Source organism: Gavialis gangeticus, unplaced genomic scaffold (assembly GCF_001723915.1).
Source record: "Gavialis gangeticus isolate Ggan-Ray unplaced genomic scaffold, GavGan_comp1, whole genome shotgun sequence".
NCBI classification, from domain to species: domain Eukaryota; kingdom Metazoa; phylum Chordata; order Crocodylia; family Gavialidae; genus Gavialis; species Gavialis gangeticus.
In genome coordinates this window covers 22,300,005-22,312,201 of record NW_017729011.1, presented here as the reverse complement: position 1 = coordinate 22,312,201, position 12,197 = coordinate 22,300,005, and the positions used below count along the sequence as shown (strand labels likewise).

At 41.1% G+C, this 12,197-nt stretch overlaps 1 protein-coding gene across 2 annotated transcripts in view; it reads right to left on the bottom strand.

Annotated features, from left to right (window-relative positions):
- The window catches only part of CAMSAP1 (calmodulin regulated spectrin associated protein 1), a 52,693-nt gene extending 41,354 nt beyond the window's left edge, over positions 1-11,339 (bottom strand). For both annotated transcript variants that reach the window (XM_019510823.1, XM_019510824.1), the window contains exon 1: positions 11,162-11,339. In XM_019510823.1, coding sequence (XP_019366368.1) covers positions 11,162-11,324 — 163 coding nt within the window. In that variant the 5' untranslated portion in view covers positions 11,325-11,339. The remainder of the gene's footprint in view (positions 1-11,161) is intronic.
- Positions 11,340-12,197: the final 858 nt, after the last annotated feature.

Below are 12,197 nucleotides of genomic sequence, written 5' to 3'. Positions count from 1 at the left end.
CTTCAGTTCACAGTGGGCGCGTCTACATGAGATGCCTTAATGCAGAGGACTGTCCTACTGAGCATTAGCGGGTCATGGCAAAAACCATGCTAATGTGTAGAAGAATTAGACTACATGCATTATCACAAAAAAGAGTATTCACCTTTGCTACTGCGCATTAGCACAGCTATTGTGCCTTTACCTAGTACCTCACATTAGAGGTACTAAGTTTAATGTGCAGTAGCAAAGGCACATTAAAGAATGTGTAGATGCACCCAGTAGAAATGATTTTTATAATTCTATCAGAATTATGACCATTATTTCCCCTTATGTGAGGCTTAATATTCTGCTACATGGACCACACAAAGAGAGCAGAAGTAAAGGGACAGAGATAATGAAACCCCATCTGCACTATGAAAAATAATCTCTCTCAATATGCTTGCAGGTTAAACGCTTTATGAGAAGTTAATGGATGTAACCATTTAAATTATATTCAGCCCTGTCAATACTGATCAGGCTCCTGTTTTAATGCAACTAAGTCGTAAGTCAATTTAACAATGATTAACAGCTTCTGGAAAAATCTTGCTGTATTTCCTAGTTCTGGGGAAGGAAGAAAACATCAAAACCTACAACAGGTTACATGATTTAACCACTGTGATGCATTACAAACATCAATCTCTTTAACATTTACTAAACTGATTCATGGATGTGAACAACATGATATAATTCACCCAGTTCCTCCTGATTTTAGGTCCTTTTCCAGTGCCTGCAACCATTTAAAGGATCAGCTAAAAGAAAATCTAGAACTACTATTTTATTTCTATTGCAACAGCACCTGCAGATATCACCTAGGCTGGGGTCCTTGTTGTGTCACAAACAGCGCCTCAAATGATTCAAGAGCAAAAATTCAGTTCAGTTGTAGATGGTGCATATGCGTATGCATCAGGTGTCATCATTTTCATGTGCAGCCCATCAGAAAAAGGTTCTACATTTTTAATTTTCAATGTGGCAAGAGAAGAGATGAAGGTCACCAAGACTAAAATGTGACTATAAATCCACAAAGAATGATAAAGCGCTCCAGATTAAGTATAGTAACTGAAACTACTTTTTATTTCTCTTTCAAATTCACCAGCTTTCAGTTTCAGTCAGCATCACCACCTGAATGACGAGTCTACAGCTTTGGGAATTTAGGAGGCACCAAATGCAATTTTAAAAGCAAATATGAGAACAGATTGGACCCTTCTGTTTCTAAATCTATATTTATCCAGCTCCAGTAAAGCTTCTGCAAAGAAGTCAGAGGAGCAGAGTATGAACATGACCCACATCTAAGTCCAACCACAACAGCTACTGCCTAACAAAAAGGCACTGTTCAGCACTGTTCTGCCACTCCCTCGGGACTTTCATTTGGTGTCCAGTATTCAATGGCAAAGGAAGCCAAACAAACTGAACAGAGGAAGAAGCAAAAACACAGAAGTTATCAAAAATCCTGACAAATATTATGGTGGTGACACAACAGCTGCATGTACATATACAGAAGTATTAAAATTACTAGAGCAGCGGTTCCCAAATTCTGACAGATTCCGCATCACGACGATACAACCTTAAGTACCACCAGCAAATTTTTCAGTTCAGCCTTCAGTACCACCAGCAAATTTTTGTCGTATAAAGTAAATATAATAAATCTGTTAATGCACACTGACTGGTCATCTGCGTACCACCGGTGGTACCTATACCACAGATTGGGAACTGCTGTACTAGAGAAGAAAAGCATGGTCTCCAACCCAAAGAGTTTACAAATCTACCAAGATTAGCTAGAAGAGGGCTGTCCAGCTGGTGGCTTGCAGGTTGTATACAGCCTGTAAAGGGCTAACTTGAAGCCCCTGGGCTCCTGCCCAGCTGCCACTTCCTTTAGTACTTCTGATGCAGTGGCAACTGGGGATCTCTAAGCTTCCCCTCCCTCTACAGCTTCTACTACCTGCCCTCACTCCTGTGGGCAGGGCAGCACAGTGGAAGGGGCTGGGATGCCTGTACTGTGCTGGACTACTCATGTTGCATGCATGGCAGGATGGATCTGGGGTGTCCAGGCTGTACACAGAGGCAGGAGGGAGCCGTCTCTGTGGTCCGTGCAGCAAGGAAGCTGGTGTGCCCATGCTGCACACAGTGGGGGAAGCCAGGTTGCCTGCACTGAGCTAGCAGGTGTCATGTAACAACTACTGTAGTTATTTATTCTGACTTCCACAGGCCACAGGACTTCCTTGCACTAATTCCTGATTGAAGAAATCATGCTATAGTTCAAACAAGACTGGATGTTATTCTAAATATTCAATGATGGAGAATCCTTGCTAAATGGTTCCAAAGCTGGATTACATTCACCATAAAAAAAATGTCCACTGGATTACTAATTTAAGTTTCCAGCTATTAGATCTTAAAATGTCTTTGTTTTCTAGATTACCTGGCCATCTATGATCAAAAGTTCAGTCCTGATGTGGCAGTTTGCAGATTTGTCACCCCTTGTAATGGAGGGCAACAGTGTACTGAGGACTTGGAAAAAAAAAGGCTGATTATCATCTAAGTTTGGGACAACGCCTGCTAGCTGGGATGAAAGGCATCTACCCGAGCAGAGCCTCTACCACACAGGTGTGGCTCCCTGCAAGTTCCAACAACTTATCATAAAAGAGTCATGTACTCTATTTGATTGTAACAATGTCAATTTTATATTTGAAGAATACAAGGTACACTCTTTAACTTTGGGGTCTGCATCTCTTCCCTACCTATATATGAATCAGCTTTTCTTTTCAATCAAATTATGATGGTGCATCTTTGCTAGGATGGCCGTCAGATTCTCTTGCTGCTTTTCCTTCCCCATTCCTCTCCCCTTATGTTACTTTTGACTCCTTTCCTTTATATTGCCTTCTCTCCTCCCTACATCATCTTCTTTCGTCCTCCTTTCAAAACACACACACTCAATATCCACTGCTTCTCTTCTATGATAACCATCTCTCACATTCCCCATTACATTTTCTCCCCCGCCCACTACTTCAGAGAATCTTGATGAAATAAAAAGCGGAACTTGATGCTCCCTTTAAAATACCTTCTTGCAGCCCTGATGCTTGCCTCTTTGGCCCTTGAAAAAAATGCTTTTAAAAACCCTCAAAAGGCGCAGCAGCAATATCTGAGCCACTCAGCCCTCTACTTCCTCCCTCTCCTCAAGAAACAGGTTGGTTGCTTTTTGCCACCCCAATGTCAGTACACTGCAAAGCAAAATTTCTCATTGCCTTGGGTAAAGTATGACTACAAGCCCTAAGTATTATGCATTAGCCAAGTTATGTAAAACAGGCTTTTACACAAAGAAGTATTTAGCAAGATTATCTTATATAAGGTCTGCTTGAGAAGCTGAACAGTACAGAAAAAGCTATTCTGAAATGAATACTACCTTCGGTTAAGAGACAAAGAATAGTGAAATAGTTTCAAAATTGCATGCAACCAAAAATTATGAATGGGTTTAGACTGTCTAGTCAGAATTAACCTCTCAGAAAAGGCAGTTTGGGGAGTTACGTGAAGTTCACACGCTGACAGTAATTAACAGCTGGGAGTAAACTTTGTGAATCCTCAAGAACATTAAAATTAGGATTCAGTTCTGCAACTTGTCCAGTGGGGAAACTCCCACCGACTTCAACAGGAATGAACCCACAGGACTCGACAGCAATGTGTCTTAGTCAGCTACATTCCCCCCCACCACGTGTCTATACTCACTATGCATCTCTCCATAATGCCACTCTAAGATTTTTAGTCTGGTATTTAGGAAAAAAGTTAAAAGCTAACAGACAGCCTGCCCCAATCTAAAATGGGCAGCAAGGTAAGCAGTTGATACAAAAATATTGCTGTATGTTAGTCTAAACAATTAGCACATGGGTAAAGGTAGGAAAAATTCAATATGCAGGTCAACACTAGAAATCATGGTATATTTATTGCTCTTTTCTAATCTTTCCAGATTCATTCTACAAATATGTTTGTCCAAACTGGTTTTCTTGAGGCTTCTTTTTTAAAATGTAATAGGTATCAATAACTCAGAAGAAAGGTGGGAAAATATCCTATTAATAAGGCCAGGATTTACAATGCTGAAACATTATGAACTATCACAGTTTTAAGAAATAAACAGGAGCATACCACACTAAGCACCATTAGTTCCACAGAGACTCGAGGGCGCTCCCATTGAAGTCAGTGGGATTTTTAGGGCTAGTTTCAGTAGGAAGCAGACAGAAGGCACAGTGACGCTCTTAAGTTTTCTACCATTTTACAGGATTTGTTTGGCAACTGCAATTGTTAAGACTGCGTTATGACTGCTACTGTGACATTTGTAATACAGAGTTCTCCAGTTTGGCTCAAACCAAAAAAAAAAATCCTCAGTTCTGCACTGCCTATTTCTGAGGACTGAAAATTGTCATAACTCTGAATGCTCAACATTTGTAACAATATGAACTAGTGTTTACCATAGACTGACTTCATACTGTTCTTATAAGTTTTATTCAATTATCTCCATATGAGGGGGGACCTGTAACAGCTAAGGTGATTCAAAAAGACAGAAGAGAGGGAAGGAGTAGGACAAAAAATGTGACACAGAAAGGATTCTATAAAGTTTACAGATACAAGTTTAGGAAGGCTTGCATACTTTCCTTGCTTCACTACTGCATGTAATGTATTAGGTCCCAGTCTTGTGGCAACAAAAGCCTTACTGAAACACAAAACTATCACAGAATTTAGGTTGTTCCTTAGTCTTGCTGGCTACCTCATCCAGAAAATATCACTTTTAGGGTAGAAGCCATGCTGAGAGATAGTCTATCAAATCTTTCACATCTCTATTGCCAATTATTTTCATATAGACTACGCAGACCAATACAGCCAGAGTACTTTTTCTCTCACCCCATCCCCTCAAAATATTTAGATTTGAAAGTCTTTGTGCCCTCCAAAAGGTGGGTCAAAGCTAAAAGGCAGAATTGAGCAACTAATCACTGTAGTTAGCCAACTGGTACAGTGATAAGTGACACACGAGTGAAGAATTCTAGAATCTAAGACACTTTCTAAACCATTCCTCTGCCCACCAGCAGCAATTGTCATATGTCATACACATTTACCAAAACTCCCCACTGCAATGCTCTTCCTGAAAAAGGCTGCTTCAGTACTTGTTAACATTATCTCTAAACACAGTATTCAAGCACAGCATGAGCACCTACACAGTTTGGTTCACCCTTTCCAAGTATCCCTTTACACACATGATCTTTTTTAATGCTGAAAGCCATTTGGACTTCTCTGAAAAGCACAAACATTAAATCCGAGCTATAGCTATAAAACTCTAAGCTACAGCTATAAAAATTCTTGGTTGAACTCATGCTCATAACAAACCTGTATCAATGCAAAACTAAAATCAATATTTAGTAGTCTTTTGTTTAAAAGAAAGTCTATATGCTATCACAGTAAGTCCACAAGGAAACTGTCACTTCTCAAGGAGCAAGTATAAGATCTTGCAGAAAATCTTTTGGTTTGGATGCTAAAGCTATTCCGTAAACCCTCCAAATATTTTGGTGATGAAGTTTCTTCAGCATTAGCTTCACAGCTACTGTTTGTAGTTAAGTAGAGGTGTTCAGAAAACTTTTATCTTCAAAATTTTCCACAATATTTTCTTCAAAAGGTTTGCAGAGTGGTTACGTGCAATCTCAGCAATTAAATCTGAGGCCAGCTAACGAATCTCAGCAGTATCTGGCATGTTCTACGTTTTCTGTCATAGGCACTATTTTGTCTAACAATGCACTAGGCTACATTAAAACTAAGGGATGACTGGATCTCCTTCACACAATTTTATGTAAATCTCATAAAATGCTCCCTGCCTGCAAAACTGTATTGACCAACTGCTAAACAATCCCCAATCCTACCTGCAAGGAAAATGCCCCTATCCTTGGTATTTCCTATGCTTGTGCCAGATACATGGAGAGATAAAATGAGATAATGCTCTATTTTAACATTCAAGTCTGAGCAGCACAGAATCTTAAGTGCTCTTGTTTCAGTGTCTATCAGTGATCCCTCACCTATTTTCATACAAAAGGAAACACTTCAAATTACATTGGTATAATTTCTGATGAGAAAAGTAGTTCATTCGAGTCCCTCACTTGTTAGGCAATGCTGTTTTCTCCAAAACTGAGCAGTACTAAAGTGCAAATAAATTTTAATACGACTTAAGTTACTCGAGTACTTTTAAAAAACTTTGAATTCAACAGCAGTCTGATATTAAAATCTTCCAAGACTCTTCCCTCCACCCAGCTGGAGATTTAAAAAAGGTATTTCTTTACCATTTCACATACCAAAAAAAATAAATAAATAAATAAAAATCAATGCCAGGGTGGTTACCTGGATACCAGCTAAAAATGCAGCAGTTTGAACCGTCTGACTTGTTATCTGAAGTACAGAAGTAGATGCCAGCAAAATGTTTGAGCTGTGGTAGCATAAAAAACTGACTGCACAGAAACAAAAATCAGAGCAAAACTCTGTCTGAACTAACGTTCTTAATCAATTCATTTGCAGAGAATCATTCAAGTAGATGCTGTATTTATATGCTTTCAGGTGTGTTAAAATGTGACAGGAAATTAATTATATACCCTCCAATTAAGGCTTTGTCCACCTAATGGTCTGAAACCATTTCAGCTTGGCTTCCAGACCAATTAGAGATGTCCTAATTCTAATAATCACGTTACAGATACTTGCTTTTTGTATCCTATATTAGTGTAGGAGAGGAAAAAACTGCCTGTAGTCAGGGGGACAACAATTGTTACCAATTGTTTCAAGTGAGGTGGATAGGACAATCATCTAATCCTATTGTCAAAACAAAATACAAATGAAAAATCGCAGCATTTGTTGCTCAAACTAAAAACCTGAACTCCAGAAGTGTTGGCAGACGTAGAATAAATAAAATAATTATCATGGAATTCCTCTCTCCCGAAGGAAGAAAAGAGAACGCATCTGAAATCTAATGATCTAGCGGACGTAGCATGGGCTGCGAAGCAGAAAGTTCATTCCATCTTTGACTAGTAGCAACACTTTCCTCTATGTAACAATTAATATGTTTTACATAGGTATCACAGCTGCCCTACAGACAGGAAAGCAAAGGCTTGTGAGTGACCCTCACCAAGACACAGAACAGCAGGCAACTTTCAAAACCAAGTTAAGAATCCAGATCTAACTCCCAGCTTTATGCACAATCCACTCGACTCTAATATGTGCAGCCAAGTCCCTTTATTGCTCTGCTCCCCCACCTGACAAGAGGCGACAGTATTTGCTTTAGCCCAGGTACTGAAAGACATGCTTGTTCAGGGCAAGTGTAAACTTTCACAGATGAGACCCTTTTTACTTTTCTGCATTCTTAACTTCTGCTTAAAGAATTAAGAATCTGAATCTCAACGGCAATTAAAACAACTTTCCAAAATGTAAACTGGTGGGGTATTTTCTTCCTAAATCTGCAGAAAGCTGAAACGTCTCTGTGACTGCTCACTGCTTCTCCAAGAGGCAACAGAATGAAAACTGACCAGTTTTGTCAGTTTTACTGTCATTCAGAGCCCTAAAGGGAAAACCGAGAGATCAGACCCATTTTGTCCTACTGCTGGGCAAAGCAACAACTGTGACTTTTCCATACGTGGTCCTCTTATTATTACTATTTGGAAACACAGCTCATTCTACTACTCTGGAACAGCAGTACTCTTGTCAGTCATCTGTCAGCTTCCACTAAAACCTCTAACTGGTCATAAAGGTTTTAGGTAAGATTTTCAGAAGGGCCTAAATAACTAAGAAACTTGAATCCCACTAAGAGTTGAAAAAATATGTTCTCCTAGGCTCTGAAAGCATGATTTTCAAAATGCTTCTCACCAGAACCCTTTCCTGCTTAAATTGCATGGTTTATTGATAAAAAAGGGACTCAAACCAAATAAACTCCATCCCGGATTCAGTGCATTATGCCTAGACAAGATTTCCTTTAGGGTTGCTGAAAGAAGTCTTCTCGTTGTTCATTCTTGTGAACAGTGTACTCCATTTAAGCGCAAGGCCCTGGGCCTGAAAAATCTATTCACTTACCCAAACTCAAGGTAGACAACACTCAATAACTACAAAGACAGCCTGTACTAAGCTTTCCACACCTCATTAAAGTTTCTTAGCTTGTTTCTCAGAGACCCAAAAGCCTCTAAAAGCACCCTAGCAACTAACAGGGCAAAGGTTGCTATAGAGCAGAGGTTCCCAACCCGTGGGCCATGGCCTAGTACTGGGCTGCAAAGGGTCGGCTGCCGGATGGGAAGTCCGGGAGGGACTGGCATATTGCAGACTGGCAGCTAAACCTTTCCCATACCAACCCTTTTTTATACCGAGTATAAAAAAGGGTTGGCTGCGGGTCCGCAGCATGCCGGTCACTTCTGTCCAGTATGCTGGTCCGCAGTTTGCCAGTCGGGATCTAAAAAGGTTGGGAACCACTGCTCTAGAGGCCTTGAAACTGAAGGCTCCTTGACAGTTTTACCAAACAGGTACCTGCAACGGTAGAACAAGTTACCAAACAGAAAGTGAGCTCAGGGAGTTCTTATGAACTCAAGCACTTTAGGCACTTAAATGATATGCAAATGAGCAGTTGGGTTTGTTTTTTTTACAGTACAAGTAACAGACATAAAATGGGAACCAGCGTTGTACTATAAAGTTAAAAAACATAGGTGTCCAACGACTAAGTCCATAAGAAGAGTACACAGTAGTTTATCTGAAGCACCATGCCCACTCCCTGACTTCTTGCAGAGGGAAGGAAAAATGGGTAAACATTTCCGTCCACCGTACCATTCCATGCTCTATTCCCAAATTTCTGCTGGGCAGTTATTACGGGATCCAGCTGAGGATATGTACTGTCAGAGAGCAGAGCTAGCAAGGTAGCAACCATACACACAAGTCAAACTCCTATCTCTACAGAAAGGAAGGTTTCGTCCTTATCCATCATTTCAGATGCAGGGTATTGGTGGAAGGGAATTTGGCTGCCCAAACTCTCCCCTCCAGGACAGTGGACAGAGCTAAGTAAACTCAAGGAGAAGTGCATCTTTAAGTCATCCATCCCTTTTCCCAGGAAAGATTTCAATGCCTAAGCAAATTATTTGTCATGGCCCAATTTCTTTCATGAAACGAAAATAAACCACTATTTTTGGTAAACACAGAAAGCTTAGCTAAATGAGAAACAATTTAAGCACATACCATACAATACCTCAGGATTTAACCAGAATTAACATGGGCACAATCACTAGTGGAGTCCTAGTTAAGTTCTTAGTCCTCCCCTATTCCTAGTCCTATTGTACCCAATCATCAGTAACAACGAGAGACACTGGGAATATAATGCTCCTGCTGGCATTTAATTCTGTTATTTACATGTGAGCCAAACCATCCCAAACAACAGAGTGCAAAAACTGCCTGCTGCAACAGGAGACTTCGCTACACAACATATCCCAACATTCCTATCGTCAGTAAAGCTATATTAATGTTAACCAATAATAAACGGTAATAATAATGGTATTTTTAGGCCAATGGTAAGTTTTAGGCCAATTAACACTGTTATTCAAGTTAGCTCTCCCAACTATGCATACAACAGATCTGTCCAGCTGATGAAGGGTACAAGCATGCCAGCAGATCCCTGAGCTTATGAGGAACCTCACTGAGGTCAATGTAAAAGCAAAGGCAGGACAATCACTTCTTCTACCCAAATTCTGGTGCAGAATTAGAGCCCTCTTTTGAAGCAAAGCCAAAATATAAATAAGGAACCTACACAACTTACAAAACACACTTTATTTCCACTCACTAAAAAGGTCCTAATTAAGTATTATAAACTATTCTAGCTGTTGAAATGTGTTCATACAGGAAAACACCCATTTATTCTTCATGACTATCCAGTTATCAGTGACAGCAATAGTCAACATTTATATTATGTTAACTCCCCAGAGTCCATTTTTTTTTTTATACAAAGCCTCACCCTGCTGTTATTCTGCCCTTTATACCTCACATACATGAAATACCTTACCTTTACACCTAGGATAAGAAGAAAAAATTACATTCAGGTTACAACACCAAAAGTCCTCTTTCTACTTTTTGTAGGTACTATCCACAGACAGATAAGAGAAATTACTAGCAGTACCGGATATACTTATTAAATATCCCAGCTGAAACAGTCTAAAATATTTATCTGCAGGAATGGATTGCTCTGCTCAGCCCTGTCACAAAGTAAGCTAGTGTTAATCCACTAAGCATATTAGAATTTGGCAAATTAGAGTTAGATTAACAGGGTTATCTAATTTTCCAAAACAGAAGCACATTTTTATTGCACTTTATTGGTTAAACAGAAATAAGTATTCAATCATGTTGAATATGTCGTCTAGCTATAGACACTCAAAATGCAGCAAGCAACAATAACTGAAAACAGACTGATCCACTGCAATGTAAAAATAAATAAATAAATAAAATGCAGATGCCTGTGAAAACACTGCAAAAGTGCCTCAATATTCTCCTCCCCCATCAAAAAAACCCTCTTTGTATGGTAATGCTTCCTGACAAAAGACAGTTTACAAAAGAACCTCTTTCTCTTATATCCTACCTCCACTTCTGTATTTTAGCATACAGATAAAGACAGCTATAATTCATTAATAGATTTCCTTACTTTGAAAAATAAACTGTAGGCTATTACTACCAAGCTCACAAACCACAGTATTTTTATTTTAAATTCAAACTAATGTGATAGATCAGAAGCTAGCACATCAGAAACCTGCCAAGATGACTAGACAAGGAATCACAGAGGCCTACACAGGCCCCAGGTTTTCAAGTGGCAACACAACAGATGTGTGGGGCAGAATCTTCTTCACTAAAAACATCACGATACTATATCTTTAGAAGTACGCATCAGTCACAATTATCATCTGTGTTGTTCACAATGAGGTTTCCTCATACACCTATTTATTCAGATTCTTTGCTTTATTCCTGTCAAAAACACTAGGAAGCACCAGACTGACCAGGGAACAGGTTTGACACATTACTTCTATTTAAAACAAAGCCTAATTTAATTACATCTGGGATAGCAGGGGAGACAGAAAAGGCAAGAATAGAAACAAGAACAATTGCCGGCAGAAAAGGATCTTACCTATTCCATAGGCTTTAGCACAGATCCACTGTAGATTAGCAGCTATTTTGGCTCTGGAGGAATCATAGAGCTCCAAAGGGACAATCTCCACGGCACTATCTGTCAGGGCATCCATTTTTCTGCGGGTGCTCTCTCCACCGGCACAAACCTCCACGTCCACCATCTGAAACAACACACAAAAGATAGCAGGCCCTGCCGCGCACAGGCAATGACAGCTCCCCCTCCCCTCACACCTTCTCAAAAATAAATACAATAAACGGCATCATCCCAGGAAGACGAGCGGCCTGCAGAGCTCCCACGCCCCAAGGGCGCACCTGCCAGCACAGCCTGCCCAGACCGTGCCGGGAAAAGCCTCAGAGGCCTGCCGCTCTGCTGCAACACCGGCCAGCAGCGTGCGTGCAGTGTTGATCCCCCCCTCCCCCCAGTCTGTAACCCCTCGATTTCGGGTGAAGGCTAACTGCACTGGCCCTGGGGGCAGGAAATAAATAAATGAGGGGAGATGGGGAAGGAAAGGGGGTGGGGGGAAAGAGACAATCTCTCCCTGCAAACAGAGCCGTACCCTTCACCCTCAGCTGGCTGCAAGCCCGAACAATGTGAGCAGGTACCAGCGGGCTGCACCCACCTCCTACTGGGCAGGGGGCTAGGCACACCCCCAGATCCTCTCAAGACCCTGCTTTTCTGCCCTTCAAGATCCCCCCTACTCCCCCCAGATCCCCTCAAGGCTCCCCCATTCATTCTCAAGGACCCCCCCAAATCCCCTCAGGACCCCCATTCCCCTCCCAGATCCCTTCAAGATCCCCCATTCACCCCAAGATCCATTCAAGACCCCCCATTGCCACCTGAGATTCATTCAACCCCCCCATTCACCCTCAAGACCCCCATTGCTACCCGAGATCCCCTCAAGACCCCCCCATTCCCACCTGAGACCCCTTCAAGATCCCCCAGATCCCAAGATCCCCGCATCCCCTGAAGACCCCCATTCTCCCCCAGACCCCTTCAAGATCCTCCCCAATCACCCTACCAGATCCCCTCTGCC